Source organism: Schistocerca cancellata, chromosome 7 (assembly GCF_023864275.1).
Source record: "Schistocerca cancellata isolate TAMUIC-IGC-003103 chromosome 7, iqSchCanc2.1, whole genome shotgun sequence".
NCBI lineage: Eukaryota > Metazoa > Arthropoda > Insecta > Orthoptera > Acrididae > Schistocerca > Schistocerca cancellata.
In genome coordinates, this window is record NC_064632.1 from 596,434,388 (window position 1) to 596,460,967 (window position 26,580).

A 26,580-nucleotide genomic window follows, 5' to 3' on the forward strand; every position below is an offset into this window, starting at 1 on the left:
TAGCTGTCTAGCGAAAGAACTTTTATTAATTTTGGAATAATTTTCTATTGAGGTATTCGGCCATCTTGGCAGTTCTCTCCCCAACCGAGTTTGGATGTTTCATTTATTAAATTATTGAGCAACTTTTTTCTGTGTATGAATGGTTAGTCTTAATATTTGTGTGTGCGTAATTCTTATCTTCCACGGCACTCCTGATTTCAAATGATCGTGCGATTCATACATGTTTTTGAGTCGGTTTTACCGGTAATATTCGCAACAAACAGGCCACGGTAAATTAAGGTTTTCCTGTTAAATACACGTTTGGCGTGTGCTTCCATTTTTCAGATTTAATCCTAAAACAAATGCCGTTGCTGACTTTCAGTGACTCCTCCGTTATTTATTCAGTTCCCTGTCAAGGTTCCCGCAGGCCAGATTAGATCAGACGTGTATGATTTTTAATATATTTAAGAGAGCTTCACAATCTGATTCTCCTGCAGAATTAATAAAGCATTATCAAGCTATATCAAAATTCCATACATTTTTCCTGAACTGAAGCCTATCCACTAACTGTTTTTTCTTTCGAAGCAAACGTGCAAGATAAATAAGTTGTAGGTGGTGGCTCGAGATACCTTCTTTAATATAATCCCAGTTGAAGTTCACATAATACTGTTTCATGCTACCTAAAAGAATAATTGTCCATCGACCCATCTAACTGTGTAATTGGACTGGTACATTACAACCGTTACAACTTTTCGTTAATGTCTACTCCACGTGTGATGCGTTGAAAGAGCACTGCATTCACACACAATGTCGGACAATATTTAGTGTGTTTCTTTCCTGCAGAAGATGTTTCGCCGGTTTCGCCGGTGGCTGCCCTGCTGTACCACTGGGGAGGGGAGAGAGGCAGACGACCCGCCGGAGGAGAAGACCGCCCCTGGCCACCCACTGGACAGCATGGAGGTGAGGGGCGCCGTGGCGCCTGCCTTCTGAGTAGACTACTTGATTTAAAAGCGCTATTTTCATCTATCACTATTAGGTATTTTGTCAAACCTTGGCAATCTTTCTTAGCTGGTGGCTGAGATAAAAAGTGGTATTCTGAATTACTGCTTCCTTTAGACTACGTTCTGAGCGTTACCTACTTTACCGTTATTTGTAAGAGTCAAGAAATGTCGCTTTCTTCAGTTGCGGGTTTCTCTGTTCTCATGTTAAGTGGTTAGTAATTATACATCCATGGGAATAAAAAGTGGCACTCGCATAAGGTGTCAAACGTATTGCTATATTTATCAATCGAATAAGGAACCAAACACCATGAATAATAGTGGGAAATTATGAGGAAAACGTAAGTGTGGCATGTTATATAGTGGCTTTATTCTAATTAGCGTAAACATTATGCCCATTGTGTATGTCAACATTGAAAGCTCCCTAGTGGGATTGGGAATACGGGGTGCGCTAATGAATGTATCTAAACGGAGCAGAAATAAATGAAAAGCCCATTCTAGCAACAATACGGGTTGATAATACGGAAATCCACTGACTTCAGCGTCTCTGAGAACGGGTAGTGTGCTGTTTCAGGTGGTTAGGGACAATCATTGGTAAATGGTTAACTTGTTTGGCTGTCGTGAGCTGTGAAACGAGGTTGAATGACGGTGAAAACTGCGGTAGGTGATAAGACCTTTGATGTCCTCTCCTCATCACGGTATGTAACGGTCGGAATCATTTGCGGACTGTAGAGCAGGATTGGAGGCTACCTGTGACAGATATGACGACAGAGCAGATTGCTGGTACAGGCACAATAATTTAATACCCAACATCGAGAACCTCTTGTGTATTGTATTCTTGAGGCGGCCCAACACCGTATTAAATATTCGGTCATATTATTTTGGATCGTCAGTATAAGTTTGTAGGACACAGACCACCATGAAACCCTGCGAGGTGGATATGCGCATCCTCGCGTCTCTTCTCGTAAGTGCAGAAGTGAGCTTACAGGCATGGTCCATATCGAGCGATTGGGAGACATCACAACGTCATGTTGTGAATGAGACTGTATCATTGTATGGAACGTCGAGCAGTGATAAACTTTTGCAAATGTTTAGATTACTTTTCAGAATAACAAGCTCTTAGAGATCCAACCCAGACAAAGAAAATGCACGAGAATAATTTATACGCCAATATAATCTCACAGTATTTATGATGTCACTATATTGACAGATAAATAATTCTTACTCTCATTCGATTTAAATATGTACTGAATAGATGTACCAAAGAACTGGCAATATTTAATGTTACTTTAATCATCTAAATTATTGTGGATAGATCTTCTCTCAACTTGTAACACATGGAACACATTTAGCAACATCTTAACATCATCCATTATATCTTTTTCTCACAGGAGCCAGCATTGTGTATGTCAACATTGAAAGCTCCGTCGTGGGATTGGGGATACGGGGTGCGCTAATGAAGGTATCTAAACGGAGCAGAAATAAATGAAAAAATCATTCTAGCGACGATACGGGTCGATACTGCGGAAATGCACTGACTTCAGCGTCTCTGAGAACGGCTAGTCTGCTGTGTCAGGTGCTTAGGGACAATCATTGATAAATGGTTAACTTGTTTGGCAGTCGTGAGCTATGAAAGGAGGCTGAATGACGGTGAAACGTGCAGTAGGCGATAAGACCTTCGATGCCCTCTCCTCATCACGGTACGTAACGGTCGGAATCATTTGCCGACTGTAGAGCATTGGAGATTGGAGGCTACCTGTGGCAGATATGACGACAGAGCAGATTGCTGGTACAGGCAATGTTTAGATTACTATTCAGTATAACAAGCTCTTAAAGATCCTCCCGGATAAAGAAAATGCACGAGAATAATTTATACACCAATATAATCTCACAGTATTTATAATGTCACTGTATTGACAGATAAATAATTCGCACTTTAATTCGATTTAAATATGTACTGAATAGGTGTACTAAAGAACTGGCAATATCTAATGTTACTTTAATCATCTAAATTATTGTGAATAGATATTCTCTCAATTTGAATCACATGGAACACATTTAGCAACATCTTAACAATATCCATTATACCTTTTTCTCACAGGAGCCACCATTAGCAACAACAGCGACGTCACCAGCCACGTCGCCCACTGCAACACTGCAGGTACCGCCAGCCACGTTGCCGGACACAGGAGGAGAGCCAGCAGAAGCCACAAGAGAAGAGGCGTCTCCACCTGCGTCACCATCTGCAGTACCAGTTGAAAGACCAGCTGCACCACAAGTGGTTGCACCAGCCGCGTCACCAGCCACAACAGGAGTGGCCAAGGAGGCCACAACACAACTGGAGTCTCCAGCCGTATTGCCATCCACAACACAACTTGAACCATCAGCTGCTACACACATGGCATCTCCCGCCACGTCCCCATCTACAACACATGTCTCATCAGACGTGACACAAGTGACGTCGGCACCTAAAATTGAAGTGGCGTTGCCACCCACAACGAGAGCAATTCGTCGAGCCTCATCGCCAGGCAAAACAGAAGTTACATCACCAGCAGCCTATCTAACCACAAAACGTGTAGCCTCATTACCTTTAGAGCAGTTGGTGTCCAAAGCATCGCCGTCAGCCTCCACACAAATATCATCCGCCATCCCCATTGCCTGCTACGGCATGCATCCTATCACCAGTCCTGTTGCCCGATACAACACCCGTCAAGGCTCCAAACCTGTTGCCAGATACAGCACACGCTGTGTCACCAGTCCTGCTGCTGGATACAGCACACACCCTGTCACCAGTCCTGCTGCCAGATTCAGCACACGCTGTGTCACCAGTCCTGCTGCCCGATTCAGCACACGCTGTGCCACCAGTCCTGCTGCCCGATTCAGCACACACAGTGTCACCAGTCCTGCTGCCAGATTCATCACACACAGTGTCACAAGTCCTGCTGCCCAGTTCAGCACACGCTGTGCCACCAGTCCTGCTGCCAGATACAACACGTGTTCTGTCACCAGTCCTGCTGCTAGCTACAACATGATTCGCGTCGCAAGATGCTGAATTTCAGTGAAATATATCATTTGTTCTTATTACACTTTTGATTCAATAAAAACGAAATTATATGTGCTATATGCTGTGTCTATTTCTAACTATGCTGATGTATGCATGTACAGACACGACACTTACATGTGTGTGGATACATTTTAATGTAATCTGTAATAATAACATTAGAGCCTCCTAGTACTTCATAATTCATCCCAAGTATTTTTACATTTGACAATTCTACTGCAGTGTTAGTTGACAAGAAAAGAAAACGTTGTTGTTTAGAAGGGAGAGGTACGAATGGAGTATTATGACTACTGTACAAACAGATAAAAAATCTCTTTTCTGGCTATGATTGTGCTGAGATGTTGGAAAGTGGAGCACAGGATTACAGTTTCACAGATCGATCACGTTTTGAATGAAATTCAAATTGAAACAATCTTGGTGTGTGCCTAGATTAAATACTTCGTAGCAGCTAGTTTTCCTTTGGAGTAATTCGTAAGTATATCAAAAAACTCATTCCTCCCACACACAGTTTTGTTCAGCAAGATTCTGCGGGTGACACCAGCAGAATTTGACGAGTGCTGCATACTTGCGTCAAAACAACAAAACATTCCATAGTTGTACAGGATCATTATTCTGCGGACCCCCACCACACTTAATAGAATGAAGAACTGATACGAGAAACTTCGATTAATGCTGTTTACAACGGGTGGCATCAGACAGAGTTCAAAGATCTGACAATACATTTTCTATGCTCATATGGTCATGCTGATATCGCAGTTAGATCTAAACAATTGTACATGTGAATCCAGAAATCCTCCTTCCTGCACGTTAAAATTCTAAACATATCGTAAAATGTACCAGCCACTGAAAGTACACATTACTGGGTGTACTCGCTACAATTTCGTATATACACCAGACAGTAAATGATGTACCTACCTACAAACTTCCAGTGGCCGGTCCCTCGTTGTCTGTTCCTGAGATGCTGCGCATATTCCTTGATGAGAAATATAAGGGGCTCTAACTCTTACGTTACCACCATTTTGTCGTAGTCCAACAGTATATTGATAACATTTTTTTACTTCTTTACTGGCATATGTAATGTTGTCAATCACGCTATTGCTTTCGTGTACAAAACTACTATCCCATTATAACGAACAAGGTTTCCACTTGACGCCTTCCTAATCCCCAAATTTAATGTTTAAAGAGCTATTTAACATATATACTTGCGAATTTAAGTATCGAGTAAGGAAAGTCGAACATATTGCACTAAAAAATAGAAACTCCTCTACAGTTACTCCTTTCGTAGTGGTACACAGTAGAATTTTCTGCACATCGGAAGTGAAATGTACGCCCCATCCCCGAAAACCATGTTAGGTAAAAACTTAAGTCAAGCTGTGAAAAATGTAAAACTCAGGCATGCGCTCGAATTAACCGTCAGCAGAAGTGATCAGCTGTAATATGAAAAAACCTCCGTGACCTTGGCGTAGACAAAATGAATGTTGAACTGATTCCATTGCTCCAGCCCCCGCACTGAACCGGCACTTCACATTACGTACAACCACAACTGAACCGCAAACGAAACAGAGACTCATTGACCACTTCTTACGGGTAAACGACTGACGCCACTGACAAATTCTATCTGAAGTACCGTCAATAAAGGCATCAGATCAGCAGGGTCTACTGAAACACGGGATGCAACCAGTCAGCTTTGACCAGAGACGTCCTAGGCAGCTCATAGATATTAATGTCTTTACTTTCCAACCATAGATAATAAATCAGTTGTCTGCTGCGGATAAGCGCCATCATTGTATATTTAAAAAAGTGAATGTTGTTTTAAAAGACAGAGCTAGTTATTCGCAAAATTTCTTTCGTTTACATTGATTTCAGTAATTGGTATTTTGCAATTCATTCGGTACTTAATTTCATTCTTAGTGAATTTGAAATAATTTGGACGGATTGTTTTTCGTTTTATGTGACTTTTTTCTTTTTCGTTTCAGTTTGTAGGTATAAATTTATTTATTCCAATGAACCTGGATGATTTAAGGGAGGCTATGGGCTCAGACATGATGGCCATGACTCGATTTTTACAAATGTATGTTCCTGTTGCCGGTTAAGTTCGAAGTCGTGAGTGGGACGAACATATGCACCAGACAAGTGTGCCCGCTCGCCGAACCCACGGCTTATTCGTATGGCGCTGCAGCAAACATCGGTTGTGGCGGTCGATTAGACGAGGAACATGGATCGAGAAGTCTAAGCTCGCCTTGAGGGATATCATAAAAATTTTATACTGCTGGTGTTTGAGGTATCCTGTGTGGCTGTGCGTGCATGAATGTCGTGTGAGTGAGCGTACAATTGTAGACTGGTACTCTTTTTGTAGGGAACATTTAAAGTAGAGGGGGCAATTGGGTGGCCGGGTGTTGTAGTCGAAATCGACAAGTAGCATTTTGGCAAAAGGAACTACAACATGGGGAACCTCCTGTAGGATTATTTATTTGGGATGCTGTAGTTTGAGGTCAAGATGTGACGAAGTAATTTCTAAAGTAGGTCCCAATCGAACGAAGGAAGATTTGGTTACAATAGTTGAAAATGATGTTGTAGAGGGTTCCGTAGTGATTTCAGATGGTTTTTCTTCATATAGGGATTTGGGAAATAGGGGTTATCAGCATCATGTTGTTAATCACAATACTGAATTCTGATCTTTATCCACCGTTCAACTGAAGAGTAGGATGCAAATGTTATGTATGACTCTATTTCTCGTCTTCCGTAGCACTAGTATTCTATTCTTAAATTGACATACATAGGGCGATTGAAGAACAGAATACGCACGTTATAAATGTCGTTATCTCCCATTCGCTAGTACTACTTTTCTATTCTTTAAATGGTTCAATGTCTCTAAGCACTATCGGACTTAACATCTGAAGTCCTCGGTCCCCAAGACTTAGAACTACTTCAGCCTAACTAACCTAAGTGGAACACACACATCCATGCTCGAGGCAGGATTCGAAACTGTGGCCGTAGCAGCACCACGGTTCTGGACTGAAGCGCCTAGATCCGCTCGGCCACAGCGGCCGACCCAACGACATCGAACAGAGTCGTATTTGATGGTGATTTTAACTCTGTTCCACAGCGGCCTATACAACGACGTGGACCAGCGACGTATTTGATGGTGATTATAACTCTGTTGTTTATAAAAAATATCAAAAGCCAAATTCAAATAGATGCGTGGAACTTGAATATATGGTTAGAAATTCGTGTTTGAATGACACGTGAGAGGCAACAAATGCGGACTTACCATTATACACCTTAGTGAATAGTCTTTCTGCGAGAAGGAAAGATCAGATTTATATCTCACAAGATTTATTATTTAACATCACTGCATCAGAAATGTGGCCTACAAATTTTTCCATCCACTGTACTTATATTACCAAAGTCGTTTTTCGAAAATCGACAGCTTTTCGTGGGAAAGCATAATAGAAATTAAATACCGCCTTAGCCTGAGACAAGGAAATACACGTGGTGGGAACACGGGGGCCTACGTCACTACCCTAAAGAAATATCCCCGCAGATTAAACTGTTGGATGGAGCATGCAAAATGCTAACAACGCAGACTGGGAAGACAATATGGTTACAATAAAAGTGAGAAGCATTTTATTTCATGTGTCTCTGAGAATTGTACGAAGACACACGAGACATAATCACTAATAAATATAGAGGAAGCATATGTGAATGCAGAGACGAAAACTAGAAGATCTTGAGGTGAGGTCTAGAGGTGACAGTATTATCCAAGGGGAAAATATGTCCCTGTAGCACTTAATCCTAACATGGGAGCGGACAAAATACAAAATAAAAAAGAACACAAGATACGAAGTGACGCAACATAACGGTACTGTTATAACAAAAGCGCAGTGCTGCAACGTTTCCATGAGTTGTATACTGCAGTAGACATAGATGACAAACTCGAAACAGTTTTTCAAATTATTATTGTTGACGTTCTGGCAGAATCGGACAACACTTCTGCCAGCTAAGTATTCACGGAAGTGTTATTTCGAGGGATGGAATTTTAACTGTGATGCGTAACTATTTATTTACAGCTCGTACAAAATAGATACGCGTTTCGAAGTCTTACTGACCCTCATAGTCGTCACCAGCATTGTGTATAACCCGTTGTCAGCGATGTGGAAGTCGCAGGATACTCTTAGCAGTGCCAGTTGTGTTGACAGTTCGAGCGGCGTGGTCTATTGGCGGACAATTTAGTAGCAGTTCTGAAGCGAATTTCGTGAAAAGTGTCCTTCAGTTTGAAAATCGATTTGAACTCACGAGGGCTTAAGTCCGGGGGCGTGCAGTAGGTGGTAGAGAATTTACCAGCCCCGTCAGTCAAACAATTCTTCAACAGCTTGCACTCAACGTGCTCGAGCATTGTCCAGCAAAATGATGGTCAGGTCCTGCACAAAGTGTCATCACTTCTGACTCTATGCTGTTCATTTTTGGAATATGGAATGATCCTTGGAAGGTCCAACAGCTCCCTATAAGATTCTAGGAGAGATGCATCATATAGGTGGCCAAGAAAGACCCGCCAACGATCATCGAATTAGTTGTTTTGGAAATAAAAAGTGCCTTGCCCCGTCCATTGTTAGCTCGAGCAGTGAAGAAGAATTGTGATGAATAACGTGATTACCACACCTCCGCAGCACATACCGTAAATGAATACCATGACCTAACAGGCACCACGGATATATGGGAAACAACGTGGTGCGTGATATCAGTTTTTTTTTCGAATTCTTTCTATGGAATTCTGCTCCGATTTCTGCTTAAAGCAGTAAGAAAGTTAGGTACCTGCAACAAATACTCACCACTTGTGAGAGTCATCTTTGGAAGGGCCCAGTCAAAAAATCACGATCAGCGGATAACTAACTGGGGCATACCATATAAAGTGGACATGCCCTCGGTGGTGCCCATTGTCGGCGGCCCAACTCGCAACTGCGGTCGGACCTCTGGTAACGAAAGTTAAAAGCTCATTCCCAGACCTTACCTTATTACAAAAGAAAATCGTATTTACAGTGTTTGCAGATGATTTGAGGATATGCGTGTCGACACAAGACCAGACACAGCACTCACAACATTAACTGAACACGTACTATCCAACAATAGCAGCCATAATAAATAGTAACAAATCCAAGATAATAATCATGTTGAACAAATTTAGGACCAGAATTCATCTACATATAAGCCCAAGTCCCGAGCTGATCCAGGAAGACAAACTAGGGAAAGACTTCATTTTATCGGAAGTGTATTAAACAGGGTCCATTTTGCTGCTGCCAGCGCATATAGCCAAAAGACTGCTGAATGGCTTTGCCATTTTAATCCCGCGTATGTCAACATCGCGTCTCCGCCACACCCCTCCACACCCTCAAACCACATTTTGGCCCTGTAGGTTCCAATCTGCAAACGACAGTAAAAATTCGGTGGGGCAACCGCGTTCAAGGGGAATACTACGCCATATAGCCTTTAGAGAATGGTTGTAACTTGCTGGGCTGTCAGCAATGTCAGAGTCTCCCGTTCCTCATTGCATTTAGAACTGTCATTTTCCACAGCGATATGGGTGGGAGTCATCGCCCCAAGGCAAGGTGGTTTCATTGACGCGCCTTATGCAACCCCTGCCGCCTTCGTTTTAATTCTGAGCGGTGGTGTGTTTGAAATGTGTTTCTCGGCCAACCACAAGGAAACTCCGTGGTTTCGGCAATGGGTGTCGCGGTTGTGACCTCTATCTCAATGGCGTCAAACGAAAGAGTGAGACGTCCACTGTGGCAACGGGCAGAAATGTTGTGAAATTTGGTGCGGATGTGACATCATTAACCCATCTTACAGCTCATACGACCTTCTGAGCTGCGGCCTGTTTTGAAGTGTCATCGAGCCAAGGGTGACGTCGCAGGGCGCCAGTTTTGCACCTTTATTGAAGAAGGCTGTAGGCACTTTGACCCACATTACAAATTTCTGTGTCGTAATGTGCGTTAAGTATGGAATTTCAAAACTGATCCTTTAATTCTATTGCACAGTGTATTTTCCCATACTGATCTGTGCTTATTAACTTCTTGGTGATCTGCTTTTACAGTTATACTTACCAGGTTGGTACGGCTGAATTTTGATCTTTTAAGGACAATGAGTACTGAAACCTCTTTATTTAAGTGAGTGTGGTTGTACGTAAATTGCTGAATGAAGGAGACTCACAATATCTTAGCGCTACGCAATCTGACTGCTCATAAAAAAATAACCAGACTTCAAATAATTAATTCAAAAGAATGGCCCTGACTGAAAATAATCCTAACAGTAACCTATAATTTTCATTAAGCACTTACCTCACAAAAATCTTCATTACGCGAACTACTCCAATACCGTGGGTGTCAATACTGCCAGCTAAATAAAAGAATCTAGCTACTAAAGCAACTAACAGGCATTTGGTTAGCAAAGGAAAGCTTTTCTTGCAAACCAAATAATGTATTCTTTTTTACGTTAATATTGTCACATCCAGTTGAGACACGGATATAAATCGTAACTGCCATCTAGAACAAAGGTATATAATCATGAATAATATTGAATCTCCAAGTCGAACGTGTCCAGATTGTTAGCCTACGCTAACACTTGAGACCTCTATCCTCCATCAATGCTAACTTCTCACATCTAACATCCATCACTGCTGGTTGTTCACCTCCAACTGCCCAACAGTACTTCCATCACTGCTGGCGACTAACTTCCAACTGCATAACACTACTGGCAGTTAACTTCCAACAACGAATCCAACCAGCCACAGAATCTCTTAAAAAGAAACCGCAATCAGAGATCCAATGCAAAGCGCTACACAGCGCTGCCAAAACAGATGCAGCCCACTTACAGTACCAGCAGTCATTTGCAATTTGATTCAGTATCTATCATTTCGATACCACCCTCTTTAAAGAGTAATGTTATTCTGCTGTATTTTACCATGAAAATATTTCAACGGCCTACGACATTCAGTAGACTTCTGGCTATATGCGCTGGCAGCAGCTAAATAGACCCTATTTAATACACTTCCGATAAAATGAAATCTTTCACTAGTTTGTCTTCCTGGATCACCTCGGGACTTGGGCTTATATGTAGATGAATTCTGGTCCTAAATTTGTTCAACATGATTATTATCTTGGATTTGTTACTATTTATTATGGCTGCTATTGTTGGATAGTACGTGTTCACTTAACGTTGTGGGTGCTGTGTCTGGTCTTGTGTCGACACGCATATCCCCAAATCATCTGCAAACACTGTAAATACGATTTTCTTTTGTAATAAGGTAAGGTCTGGGAATGAGCTTTTAACTTTCGTTACCAGAGGTCCGACCGCAGTTGCGAGTTGGGCCGCCGGCAATGGGCACCACCGAGGGCATGTCCACTTTATATGGTATGCCCCAGTTAGTTATCCGCTGATCGTGATTTTTTGACTGGGCCCTTCCAAAGATGACTCTCACAAGTGGTGAGTATTTATTGCAGGTACCTAACTTCCCTACTGCTTTAAGCAGAAATCGGAGCAGAATTCCATAGAAAGAATTCGAAAAAAAAACTGATATCACGAACCACGTTGTTTCCCATATATCCGTGGTGCCTGTGAGGTCATGGTATTCATTTACGGTGTGTGCTGCGGAGGTGTGGTAATCACGTTATTCATCACAATTCTTCTTCACTGCTCGAGCTAACAATGGACGGGGCAAAACCACATTGCTAAGGTAGTCATAGTCTGCAGCAAGCATAATGGGGTCTGTTCAAAAATCAGGGTTTTACTGATGACACCGTAAAGTAAAAAAAGCTAAATGCTTCTACGAGAATTAAAATATAGGTCACCAAGAAAAGGCACTTTTTATTTCCAAAACAAATAATTCGATGATCCTTGGCGGGTCTTTCTTGGCTACCTATATGATGCATCTCTCCTGGAATCTTATAGGGAGCTGTTGGACTTTCCAAGGATCATTCCATATTCCAAAAATGAACAGCATAGAGTCAGAAGTGATGACACTTTGTGCAGGACCTGACAATCATTTTGCTGGACAATGGTCGAACACGTTGAGTGCAAGCTGTTCAAGAATTGTTTGACTGACGAGGCTGCTAAATGCTCTACCACCTACTCCACGCCCCCGGACGTAAGCCCTCGTGAGTCGAACTCGATTTCTAAACTGAAGGACACTCTTCACGGCATTCGCTTCAGAACTGCCACTAAATCGTCGGCCAATAGACCACGCCGCTCGAACTGTCAACACAACTGGCACTGCTAAGAGTATCCTGCGACTTCCACATCGCTGACAACGGGTTATACACAATACTGGTGACGACTATGAGGGTCAGTAAGACTTCGAAACGCGTATCTATTTTGTACGAGCTGTAAATAAATAGTTACGTATCACTGTTAAAATTCCATCCCTCGAAATAACACTTCCGTGAATACTTAGCTGGCAGAAGTGTTGTCCGATTCTGCCAGAACGTCAACAATAACAATTTGAAAAACTGTTTCGAGTTTGTCATCTATGTCTACTGCAGTATACAACTCATGGAAACGTTCCAGCACTGCGCTTTTGATATAACAGTACTGTTATGTTGCGTCACTTCGTATCTTGTGTTCTTTTTTATTTTGTATTTTGTCCTCTCCCATGTTAGGATTAAGTGCTACAGTGACATATTTTCCTCTTGGATAATACTGTCACCTCTAGACCTCACCTCAAGATCTTCTAGTTTTCGTCTCTGCATTCACATATGCTTCCTCTATATTTATTAGTGATTATGTCTCGTGTGTCTTCGTACAATTCTCAGAGACACATGAAATAAAATGCTTCTCACTTTTATTGTAACCATATTGTCTTCCCAATCTGCGTTGTTAGCATTTTGCATGCTCCATCCAACAGTTTAATCTGCGGGGATATTTCTTTACGGTAGTGACGTAGGCCCCCGTGTTCCCACCACGTGTATTTCCTTGTCTCAGGCTAAGGCGGTATTTAATTTCTATTATGCTTTCCCACGAAAAGCTGTCGATTTTCGTAAAGCGACTTTGGTAATATGAGTACAGTGGATGGAAAAATTTGTAGGCCACATTTCTGATGCAGTGATGTTAAATAATAAATCTTGTGAGATATAAATCTGATCTTTCCTTCTCGCAGAAAGAATATTCACTTAGGTGTATAATAGTAAGTCCGAGTTTGTTGCCTCTCACGTGTCAATCGAACACGAATTTATAACCATATATTCAAGTTCCATGCATCTATTTGAATTTGGCTTTTGATATTTTTTATAAACAACAGAGTTAAAATCACCATCAAATACGTCGCTGGTCCACGTCGTTGTATAGGCCGCTGTGGAACAGAGTTAAAATCACCATCAAATACGACTCTGTTCGATGTCGTTGGGTCGGCCGCTGTGGCCGAGCGGTGAATGTGTGACGCAAATTACATTGTTGCTTTTGCGGTGTATCTGTTTTATATCTGCACAGTTTTTATGTATTATTCTGGAAAGTAAAACATGTTTTAGTAGTAACTTTTTTGGTATAGCTACAATGAGGCAGTCTTTTCCAAAGCACAACAATACATTACAGTACAGTACTTTCTTCATCACGGCAATAAGCATAATAACTACGATATCTATACGCAAAGCATTTCACTTTTGTTTATGATGAGGTGAGTACATTGACTTCAGCAGAACTTTGCTTACAGAGGACGATAACTACGACACTTCCACAGAATTATCTTACAGTAAGACGCACATTTACCGCTACAGGACACACATTTAAGTGATTGATTTTGTACTTAAAACATTTATTTTTAAAGATTTTTTAATTACAAAGAAAGTTTACCGTGGTACATTTCATTCCATTGGTGTAATCTGTAATACCTGAGGGTATAATTACATTACTCCTCAGGGGGGTACACGTTTACTTTGTGTACCAAGTGTGTGGCAAACACAAGGAGCCCTAGCTAATATGGTATTTCCTTATACAACTTTACACATCGGTACCATATTTCTCTGACAGAGAATTACACAGATATTTGATTATTTTAGCAGGGAAGCAAACATATTTTTACTACATCAGTGAGAGATGTTTACGTAATTACACAGTTGGATAACTTCACACTTATGAAATTTTATTTTGTCTGTACTTTGTGAACAGTTCATATTTTTTCGGAACCATTGTGATACTATTAGAGCTTTGAATGATGCATTTGGTATGGAATAATGATTTTTAAAGCACGTTTGAGGTAGATGACACTATTGAAATGAGCAGAGAACTTTCTTTAGGTTTTGATATTATTGGAGGAAGCTACGACGATTTTGAGATTTAACTGAGGTGTTATGATGTTATTATTACGACGACCATGTGTATTTTGCTGTTGAGGTATATTTATGATCAATAAGCTGATTCAATATGAGGAATTTTATTATGCTACATATTTATTATGATGAAATATTGAAGAAGTGTCGACGAATATGTATATGTGTAATAAGGTAAGGAATAGTGAGTAGTGGTTAGGGACTCGGACTTGTGAAATGGATGTTGGAAACCAAGAATCGTACTTTAAGAGTTATGAAATGTGTGTAAATGCGTGAATGTATCACAATGCTGGCGAAAATTTTTTGGACGCTGTTATATTTATAGGATTTTGTTTCTACAGATTTGTAACGCAAATATTTCGACCTGTGAAATTTTATTTGTATCAAACTGTCACTGTAGCGGAAACTGATGTCGTAAATACACTCATGGAAATTGAAATAAGAACACCGTGAATTCATTGTCCCAGGAAGGGGAAACTTTATTGACACATTCCTGGGGTCAGATACATCACATGATCACACTGACAGAACCACAGGCACATAGACACAGGCAACAGAGCATGCACAATGTCGGCACTAGTACAGTGTATATCCACCTTTCGCAGCAATGCAGGCTGCTATTTTCCCATGGAGACAATCGTAGAGATGCTGGATGTAGTCCTGTGGAACGGCTTGCCATGCCATTTCCACCTGGCGCCTCAGTTGGACCAGCGTTCGTGCTGGACGTGCAGACCGCGTGAGACGACGCTTCATCCAGTCCCAAACATGCTCAATGGGGGACAGATCCGGAGACCTTGCTGGCCAGGGTAGTTGACTTACACCTTCTAGAGCACGTTGGGTGGCACGGGATACATGCGGACGTGCATTGTCCTGTTGGAACAGCAAGTTCCCTTGCCGGTCTAGGAATGGTAGAACGATGGGTTCGATGACGGTTTGGATGTACCGTGCACTATTCAGTGTCCCCTCGACGATCACCAGTGGTGTACGGCCAGTGTAGGAGATCGCTCCCCACACCATGATGCCGGGTGTTGGCCCTGTGTGCCTCGGTCGTATGCAGTCCTGATTGTGGCGCTCACCTGCACGGCGCCAAACACGCATATGACCATCATTGGCACCAAGGCAGAAGCGACTCTCATCGCTGAAGACGACACGTCTCCATTCGTCCCTCCATTCACACCTGTCGTGACACCACTGGAGGCGGGCTGCACGATGTTGGGGCGTGAGCGGAAGACGGCCTAACGGTGTGCGGGACCGTAGCCCAGCTTCATGGAGACGGTTGCGAATGGTCCTCGCCGATACCCCAGGAGCAACAGTGTCCCTAATTTGCTGGGAAGTGGCGGTGCGGTCCCCTACGGCACTGCGTAGGATCCTACGGTCTTGGCGTGCATCCGTGCGTCGCTGCGGTCCGGTCCCAGGTCGACGGGCACGTGCACCTTCCGCTGACCACTGGCGACAACATCGATGTACTGTGGAGACCTCACGCCCCACGTGTTGAGCAATTCGGCGGTACGTCCACCCGGCCTCCCGCATGCCCACTATACGCCCTCGTTCAAAGTCCGTCAACTGCACATACGGTTCACGTCCACGCTGTCGCGGCATGCTACCAGTGTTAAAGACTGCGATGGAGCTCCGTATGCCACGGCAAACTGGCTGACACTGACGGCGGCGGTGCACAAATGCTGCACAGCTAGCGCCATTCGACGGCCAACACCGCGGTTCCTGGTGTGTCCGCTGTGCCGTGCGTGTGATCATTGCTTGTACAGCCCTCTCGCAGTGTCCGGAGCAAGTATGGTGGGTCTGACACACCGGTGTCAATGTGTTCTTTTTTCCATTTCCAGGAGTGTATTTTGGTAAGGAAGGTAGGTCACTGTAAGCACCCAGCTGCGCGACAGTCACCTGGAAAAAAAGCCATTAATGTGTGCCTTTCAGAGGCACAGGTGGAGAAAAAAAAAGAGGGCGTTATCCTCGCTATTGACATTCCTTTGTAGAAATAATCGCAAGTACGACACGCTTATTACTTGGAAACATATTGTACTTTGTGCTACTTACTGAAATGCTTAAGAACTAATGGGAAATATTCTTTCATCTGCACACCTGATTATGACAAGTGTCTTTCTACGAGAGTTGAGAGAATTTGTACTAACTTTTGAAATGCCACATGACTATTGAATGATATTTTTATGCTTCGCTTTAGCTAGTTGCTTATTTCATATGATATCTGGTTTCCAGCTGTGTTACAGCATTGGTTTTATAAAATAAAATGAAATGCATTTGCTAATGTGAAAACTTTCTGTCAACAGATCTGTTAAATAATAATTTTATGATCCACATTCTTCAAAAAAGGAGCACTTGGAAGTACATGGTAATATTTTTTTTACAATAAGTTGTTGTGGTGTACCACTTTAATTACATAGACATTAAGATGTGAATATACATTTCCCTTACCTGCATTGTTGTCTTTAGTGTACTATTTTTTCTGCTTTTGGGTTTGTCATGTTTCGATATAAGTTATTACATTTGCTGCTGCTGTTTGCCAGACACAGTGCTATGGAATTTCACTTTGTATTACTCTGTTAAGCCAGTTTTACTACTGATTTATTTTTCTTGTTACTGCACATTGGCTCATATCAGTTGTAATGTTGCATTTGCTCTGCTAATTGAGATATACTGCTGCTTGTTTTGCCAATTGGCATTTTTTTTGTCATTGCTGTTTGTGTTAATTGTTTTGTGCTGCTGCATTGCCTTGTCCCTTAGTTTATGCATCTAAGCTCAGTAGATTTAAGTTAGCTTAAGATGGGGTAGGCTATACAAGAGAGCGAGTTGCGATGAATTGGAAGAAATGCATTGAGAAGCTATAAGAAAATGGTTTGGCCAAAAAAGTAGTGTACATTGGAGAAAAACTATTTTTGAAAGAGGATGTGAACAGAATACAGAAAGCATGCTAGGATAGGATTTTTTTTTGTTGTTGAAACGAATGTTGAAATAAGAGGAAAGATCTACAGAATGAAATTTTGGGTTGGACTGAAGTACCAAATATCACACTGAAAACAAACCCTGTCCTGTACTTTTGTGTTATTACGCTATGTGAATTTGTGTTTTTCCTGTCTTTATGTGTTTAGCTAATAAGATTTACATTGTAGAATTTTTCAAATACTATTTTATTTTCTTTGTAAAGACGTTTAGACATTATTTATTCTGTTCTGTTTTAATGCTCATGTGTGAAATTGATGTTTCGAAAACTATTCTCATTATTTTACATATTTACTTATGTCATAATTCCTGTAACACTGATGTATCTGTTAATTTCTATTCTTTTGTAAAGCCTGTACTACTACAAATGTTATCTGTATCGTTATGTTCTTTAATGATGTATTTTGTACCTTTGTTATTGTATTCTTATATCATAAAATTGTAATTGACACCAGTTCATCAAATTATTAACTTGTAAGTTACATTTCACTGCATACGATTTTGTTGGTCATAGTGTATGGACAATACGTGAGAAGTAGTGACTGATAGTGTTTGCATGTGTGTTAATAATTCAGCAAGGGACTGGTTAACAGCATTGCTGGTTCTAAGGACATTACAAAAAAAAATTTTGTGAGTGCACAAGTGGTGGTTCATGGACTTGCTATATTGTCCGCAAGACACTTCGATGGTGATTCTGCACCTGCACAGTCGCAACAGATGGCTGCTGGCCATCTCTACGAGGACTATGATGGGTCTGCATCTTTGATGGCCCACCAATACCATTATTTCTATAAGGACTATAGTGGGTCTGCATCTTTGATGGCCCACTAATACCATTATTTCTACAAGGACTACGATGGGTCTGCGACTTTGATGGCCCACCAATACCATTATTTCTACAAGGACTGCTGTGGGTCTGCATCTCTGGTGGCCCACCAATACCGTAATCTCTACCGAGACTACAGTGGGTCTGCTCTGTGATGACCTACCTACCAATATTCTTCAAAACTTCGACTGACTCTGCTGTGGGTTTGCTCTGTTGTGGTCCATTACCTGTTTGCATGTCAAGAATCAGCACAGTTTTTCCGTTGGAAGGACAACACTACTTCTTCAAGACTGCATCGAAATCCACTACTTGCATGTGCATTTTCTTTTACTAATGAGACTTTGTGAAAAAAACTGTAATTACTACTGTGATGAATGATCAGGACTTTCTTTACATACTGTAAGAAAATTTTAGCTTTTGACCAACATTGTAGCAATAAGTGTGTGCATTTTATTTCTTTGTTATTGTAATTGTGAAAAAATTTTAACAAATATGTATTGGCCAGTGCCCAAAACAATTAGTAAAATTTTTTGTGGGGAGCATGGGGGCTATGTAAGTAGGCTGTTTAGGTTTTTATATTGGTAACGCCACATAGCGCTCTGTATGAAAATCACTGGCTGTGCTGTGTGCAGTCTGGGGCTGGGTGGCATTGTTGTAATATTCGCTATTGTAGTGTTGGCCTGTTGGCTGTTAACAGCGTGTAGCGTTGCGCCGTTGGAGGTGAGCAGCCAGCAGGGGTGGATGTGGGGAAGTGAGATGGCGGATTTTTGAGAGCGGATGATCTGGACGTGTGTACATCAGAGACGGTACATTTGTAAGACTGGATGTCATGAACTGCTATATATATTATGACTTTTGAGCACTATTAAGGTAAATACATTGTTTGTTATCTATGAAAATCTTTCATTTGCTAACTAAGCCTATCAGTGGTTAGTGCCTTCAGTAGTTTGATTCTTTTATTTAGCTGGCAGTAGTGGCTCTCGCTGTATTGCAGTAGTTCGAGTAACGAAGATTTTGTGACGTAAGTGATTTGTGAAAGGTATAGGTAAATGTTAGTCAGGGCCATTCTTTTGTATTGATTTTCGATAGTCAGATTGCGTTGCGCTTAAAATATTGTGCCAGTTTAGTGTTGATCAGAATAGGTAAAGAGCGAAATGTCTGAGTATGTTCAGTTCCGCTCAGCTGTGGATCGCTGTAGGTGGCAGTACTAACTAATGCAATTGCCAATCGCTAGATGGCTCCGTTCTCTTCGTTTGTGGCAGATTTCTGCACAGTCGCATCAGTTGACTTACGGGGAGGGAGGGGGGGGGGGGGTCGGCGTTCATTAAGAAATGAAACACGTTTTCTTTCCTGAAAGAGGGGTTGGTCTTATTCGGAATTCCAGTACACCACATTACTTCCCACTCTTTTGGATACAAAATCATATTTTTCAACATAATCTCCGGTTTCCAGCTGCAAGAACAGCTTTAAAAACAGATTGTAAACAGTGAAACAGTGACAATGGCAACTCAATATGTACTGTTTGACAGTGATGAAGATGAGGAAAAAGAAACATGTAAGTGGTTGCAGATGACAAACTGTGAAACAAAACATTAACTGTAGAAACCCAACACATCAGAAAAACCACACCATGTGGTAAAAAGCCATAAAATAAAAGTCCACTGCAGATGCTACAACTGCAGTGAAACACGTTTGGGTTAAAAAACAAAATTGTGTTTTGCTAAAGGCAGAACCTATCCACAAACATACGTATCACGTGTCCTCTGAAGTCGTCACGTTCTCTGCCTCTTGATGACTGGTTGTTGTGTGATGTCCTTAGGTTAGTTAGGTTTAAGTAGTTCTAAGTTCTAAGGGACTGATGACCATAGATGTTAAGCCCCATAGTGCTCAGAGCCATTTGGTACAGTAGAAATTTCAGGAAAAGGACGTATTAAATATTCTTTTGTAAATACTTAGGGATACACTTTTCTTGCATACGAAAATAAGGAATTGATACTTTTGACTTTCATAGCTTTTATTGTTTGTGCGGATATACATAGGAAGCTGTGCTTATTCCTTGAAGCAAACGAGAACACTATTCATCTTGCAGAGACATAACTGTTGAATTTTCTTTGAAATTCGAGATTTTGCATTTGCCTCTCTTCTCAGGTACAACTGGCCAATGATCACTACTGTGCTGGCGAACAACTCGCCTCTGAATGTAACAGAAATGGTCAGAACATTGATGACTTCTGAAATATACCAATGAAGAAATGGTTCTGTTGCAGTACAAAACTTGTCCGTTTTCACAGCTGTCTGCTGTAGCAAACCTATCTGTTGACTGGCACAAGATCATCATCACATTATGACTAGAGAAGTCACTCCGCCAAGTATCATCACTTGCCACATGCTCTGCTTGCCACACGAGCGAATCCGTTCCTCTTCTGTCCATAAGACACAGCCGGATGAATTTTCTGCGACAGTTCTCTTGTGAATACCTAACTTTACAAATTTGTAATGTCGAAAAAATTCGCTCACAAATTTTAAAATAATGTCTACTACACATTTTTTTTCATATACACCACAGTATTACGTGGATCATATATTTTTTTTGGAAACTTCATATCTTACAATTTTAAGATTAGCGATAATTAACATTAAGAGCAAAAGAATGGCATACACTTCATACTGGTCTGCTGCTAAGATGCAGCAGTTGCAGAGCTTCAGTAAACTTAATAGTGCGTCACCGTGTCCTGCACTTGTAATCTGAAGCGTCGCAAATCTGCGATGTGTGGAAATTGCGAGAAAATGCTTCACGCTATGCGGATAAAGTAATGGAAGTGTTACAGATTTGTTGAGCTCCTCTAAGAGGGTTAACGTCCGGTAAGCAACGAGTTCGTTAGAGATCGAGCATAAGCTAAGTCCATCAAGGACAGGGATGGAAAACGCCTGTGGCATTGTTCAGAAACATACGCTTTGTACTTCCTAGCAACACCACTGAAACTTTAACTGTGGATAACCGGGAATGGATTAGAATTCGCACTCCTTACGAATGAAAGTATATTGTTTCGGTGATTTAGCTTGTGTGAATTAGTGTGAACTAAGACACGTGAGTATTTATAGTCTCTCAAAGTGTGGGTATAGGGACTATTAATAGATTCCTCTTGCGAAGAATCCTCTTTTCGCCAGTGCTAGTGTGTTGAGAATGACCTTACTGAGTCGTGAATTATTTGTTACATTATTTCCAAGGTAGCAATAGCTCTTCATTCCACAGATCCCGAATTTTGATATTAAATTTTGCCTTTCTTTCGCTTGCTCTGAATCCGTACTATGTACTTAGTATATAAATGCCCATCCGTCAAGTATCTCGGTGTGACTATTTTAAATGATCTCAAATGGAATGATCAGATTACACAAGTAACGGGTAGGCGAACTCTAGATTGCGGTTTATTGGTAGAATCCTGAAGTAATGCAGTCCTTCGACAAAGGAAATAGCTTACAATACGTTTTTTCGACTAGTCTTCGAGTATTGTTCGTCTGTGTGGGACCCTTACCAGTTGTGTCTGATTCAAGAGATTAAGAACGCCCAAAGAAGAGCGGCAAGATTCGTGACTGGTACATTTAGCCATCGCGAGAGCTTTCCAAATCTCATAGAAAGTTTGAAGTGGGACACACATGCAGATAGACGGGGCCTTAACCGGAAGAGGTTCCTCACTAAATTCCGAAATCCGATCATCGCCGAGGATGTAGAGCATAATATATTATTACCAACGACTTTTAAATCACGCAATGATCACCATTCAAAAATAATGGAAATCAGAGCTCGTTCTGAGGCGTTCAGACAGTCGTTTTTCCCTCGCGCGATCCGCGAGTGGTACAGACGGGGGAAATTTTGGCGTGAATTGTGCCCTCCGCCACACACCGCTTGGTGGCTAGTGGAGTATGTATGTAGATGTAGAAAAGCGTTCACCATAGGTGAGTATTTTTCGTGCTCACTAATGTTATGAGGTTTCTGGAGTCCCCAGGTACACACAATATCTCGGTTTACGTTACCGCTAACGTGAAATGTTTCTTAATCACTGAAAATTAACTGTGGTAAAGATGTATCGTCTTCCATGTCCTCTAGCAGAGCTTTGCTGAAATCAACTCTTCCCCCTTTATCAACAACCAAAGAGCGTGGACTAACTGTTGTCTGTATGGTTTATAGACCAAACGACGCCTTTACTCTCGCCAAAGAGTCGTTGCCAGTTCTCTGCTTTCGCAGCGAATGGACTTTCATAGACTACTCTCAAAGCCGGCTGGAGTGGCCTAGTGGTTCTAGGTGCTACAGTCTGGACCTGCGCGTCCGCTACGGTCACAGGTTCGAATCCTGCCTCGGGCATGCATGTGTGTGATGTCCTTAGGTTAGTTAGGTTTAAGTAGTTCAAAGTTCTAGGGGACTGATGACCTCAGAAGTTAAGTCCCATAATGCTAAGAGTCATTTGAACCAATTTTGAACTACTCTCAAACGTCTGCCGAATTTTTTCCACCACGCTATTAGACGAACGAGGGCGACCTAGACTCTTGCATATACACAAGCATCCTGTCCCTTTATATTGCCGATATCAGCGACGATTGCTATTGGTTCTGTTGAGTGAACCTCTTACTTCTGACTGACTGCATACTGAGAAGGCACATTTACTGACATCTTACGGGGATTTTTTGAAACCCCATAGCTACGTCCGTCCAAACGACACACATTTCCTTGCAGCACATCCCATGTTTCGTAATTATTACCGCCAAAAATAGGGCCATTCTCTTCGAAATATCCTCTATATGTACATTTGAAACGCTTAATTTCGTTGTATTATGATGACAGTCACATGACATGGTCCTTCGTTGAATAAACAAATAAATAAGGAAACACGAAAATGAAGGAGATCAATAGGTGTATTACTCTGAGACGAAGAGTTTGGTGTTCAGTCCTGAGACTGGTTCGATGCAGCTCCCCATGCTACTCCATCCTGTGCAAGCTTCTTCATCACCCAGTACCTACCGCAACGTACATCCTTCTGAATCTGCTTAGTGTATTCATCTCTTGGTCTCCATCTACGATTTTTACCCTCCACGCTCCCCTCCAATACTAAACTGGTGATCCCTTGATGCCTCAGAACATGTCCTACCAACCGATCCCTTCTTCTAGTCAAGTTGTGCCACAAACTTCTCTTCTCCCCAATCTTATTCAATACTTTATTAGTTATGTGATCTACCCATCTAATCTTCAGCATTCTTCTGTAGCACCACATTTCGAAAGCTTCTATTCTCTTCTTGTCTAAACTATTTATCGTCCATGTTTCACTTCCATAGATGATGATGGTCGAAGTAGAGAGGATATAATATGTAGACTGGCAATGGCAAGGAAAGCGTTTCTGAAGAAGAGAAATTTATTAACATCGAGTATAGGTTTAAGTGTCAGGAAGTCGTTTCTGAAAGTATTTGTATGGAGCCATTTGTATGGAGCCATTTGTATGTAGCCATCTGTTGTTGTGGTCTTCAGTCCTGAGACTGGTTTGATGCAGCTCTCCATGCTACTCTGTCCTGTGCAAGCTTCTTCATCTCCCAATACGTACTGCAGCCTCCATCCTTCTCAATCTGTTTAGTGTATTCATGTCTTTGTCTCCCTCTACGATTTTTACCCTCCACGATGCCCTCCAATACTAAATTGGTGATCCCTTGATGATTCAGAGTGTGTCCTACCAATCGATCCCTTCTTCTAGTCAAGTTGTGCCACAAACTGCTCTTTTCCCCAATCGTATTCAATACTTCCTCATTAGTTACGTGATCTACCCATCTAATCTTCAGCATTTTTCTGTAGCATCACATTTCAAAGGCTTCTATTCTCGTCTTGTCCCAACTATTTATCGTCCATGTTTCACTTCCATACATGGCTACACTCCATACAAATACTTTCAGTTCATAACCAATAGATTGTGGTCAGAGTCCACATCTGCCCCTGGAAATGTCTTACAATTTAAAACCTGGTTCCTAAACCTCTGTCTTACCATTATATAATCTATCTGAAACCTGTCAGTATCTCCAGGTTTCTTCCACGTATACAATCTTCTTTTATGATTCTTGAACCAAGTGTTAGCTATGATTAGGTTGTGCTCTGTGCAAAATTCCACAAGGCGGGTTCCTCTTTCATTTCTTACCCCCAATCCATATTCACCCACTATGTTTCCTTCTCTCCCTTTTCCTACTGACGAATTCCAGTCACCCATGACTATTAGATTTTCATCTCCCTTCACTCTCTGAATAATTTCTTTTATTTGATCATACATTTCTTCAATTTCTTCGTCATCTGCAGAGCTAGTAGGCATATAAACATGTACTACTGTGGTAGGCGTTTGGTACTAGAGATAAAGTCGTGGCGTGCCACAGCAAACCGGACAGAGATGAGAAGGCTGGCCGACCATCCCCTTCCCCGCTCCCCCCCCCCACACAAAAAAAAGAGAGCCTTTCCATGTCAGCCAACTGAGGTGACTATACCCCAAGCCCTCATTTGAGAGGACAGCGTCCCATTTCACCAGCAATAACGTCTCCCTCAGCAGACTATCTGGACGCAGACGAATGTGCAGCCACTTCGCAGAATCCAGTCGCCTCCTCCGGAGTAGAACGCCAGCCGCCCGGGAGGCAAAAACCGCAGCGGAGCCGCCCTAGCGTACCGCGCTGGAACTAATAGGCTGAATTACAGATATCGGAAAACTGATTTTCGCTGGTGTTGCGTTGCCGACTCTCGGTCTTCTCAGGCCGGCGTCAGCACGGATCGCCCCACACCCCGCGCCACGAGCCGCTACCTCTCCAGTGAACTCCAGAGTTTCGGATTAGCACCTAATGGCTGCACTGATTAAGCAGTCCCAGTGATTCCACTGTGCGCCGGCGTGCCGGCTGGAAGGAGGCGAATCGATGGGCCGCAACTGCAGTTCTTATACCCCGGTGCACACACCTGGGGCGCGTCCGCGGCAGTGGCAGCGCCGGCAATTGGGATGAATCTCCTCGCGTATTAGGGCCGGCCTGCAAGCTACTGATGAGGAACTCAGTCTCCCAAGCGACGAACAACGAGCAACTTGCGCCATTACATTAATTCTGGTAATGGTAATTATAAAGCTTTGTTTTTGTCAGGGTCCACAGCCTTAAAGTGTTTTAAGAATGAAAATATGGTTGAAATAGGACGTATTCTTTTTATTACGTGTGCAATCAGCTAGTTCCATCATTGGGTCACTTTCAAGCACATATTTTCATTTTACATCGTAATACATGTACATCGCTATTTATTTATTTATTTATTTTATTTTGCGTATGGCAATACAGCGACAATATTTTTTATAAGTATAACAATATGTAAACGGAATATATCAAACAAAAGAATGTGTAAATAGTACATGTGTAAAAAACAAGCAATAGCACAAAAGGATAAAGTACAACCACCCAAGACAAAATAACTACACGCTAAAAGTTTGGCAAGCCTGACTAGAAACTCATTCATATATTTAAAGCTGGGGTGCGACGTGTAGACAACCCCCAAGATGGCGCATCCCCGTTAACGGATTGCGATAGCAGGACAGCAGAAAATCTACACAAATGGTGGCCGAACTAGATCATTGATCTCTCACGGCCACAGACAGCGACAAAACAAGAAAAAGAAGAATGCTATCATCGAGAAAGGCTTTTCGAGAGTCAACATACTAAAGATGTTGGACCCATCGTCCACGTTCTGCAAATTAATGTAGAAGGCCTGACAAGGGATAAATGTGACTACATAAGCAAGCTGGCTAACGAACATAAAATCGACATCATAACAGCATGCACCATTCCAGGCTACAGGATGGTCGCAGCACTGCCATCGCACATTCATGGATCCGCTCTGTATCTTGGTAACAACATTGCTGGGTACAAAGAAGTGATATTCCAAGAAATTAATGACATAGAAATAATTGCTATTGAACTTAATGTAATTCGCTGAAACATGTTGATAGGAGTACGTATTACTCCTGCGCCTGTGTGGCACAAGAACAATACAGTATTGTATGCGGTTACATCTATTTGCCGACACAGTCAGAAGTAAGACGTATTCATGTCCATATTTACCGGCGATGTATTACTATGTAAAAGGAAACTGGAACCTTAAGAGTCCTGTTTCAAAATGACCCAAAGTTGAAACTGGGAATAAAAGTAATACAGCTTACGTTGACCACGGTTCAATTCTTAAAATCAAAAGAATTGGGTTACTTTGAAAATCAGTATTTTTTTAGTTTTATATTTACCCATACATGTTTCGATACCTATGTGTCATCATCTATGGGTCAAATTTTTATTTCTGTAAAATACAATATGAAATTTATAATAATTTATCTATTGTAGGCCTAAGAACCACAATACACGCGTTTTGCTTCTTTTGTTTAGTCGCTAACCCTAAAA

The 26,580-nt window shown here is 41.7% G+C and overlaps 1 protein-coding gene across 1 annotated transcript; it reads left to right on the plus strand.

Annotated features, from left to right (window-relative positions):
• The first annotated feature begins 1,896 nt into the window (after window positions 1–1,896).
• On the plus strand, window positions 1,897–4,029 carry LOC126092929 (mucin-1-like). The gene is made up of 2 exons (XM_049908660.1): window positions 1,897–1,941; window positions 3,079–4,029. The coding sequence occupies exons 1-2, from the start codon at window positions 1,897–1,899 to the stop codon at window positions 4,027–4,029; spliced, it is 996 nt and encodes a 331-aa protein (XP_049764617.1).
• Window positions 4,030–26,580: the final 22,551 nt, after the last annotated feature.

Excerpts from the sequence above, each read along its gene's own strand:
- LOC126092929 (XM_049908660.1), top strand. The coding sequence starts at position 1,897 with ATGAAACCCTGCGAGGTGGATATGCGCATCCTCGCGTCTCTTCTC. Across the intron at positions 1,942-3,078 it reads GCATCCTCGCGTCTCTTCTC|GAGCCACCATTAGCAACAAC; the intron begins GTAAGTGCAGAA and ends TTTTTCTCACAG.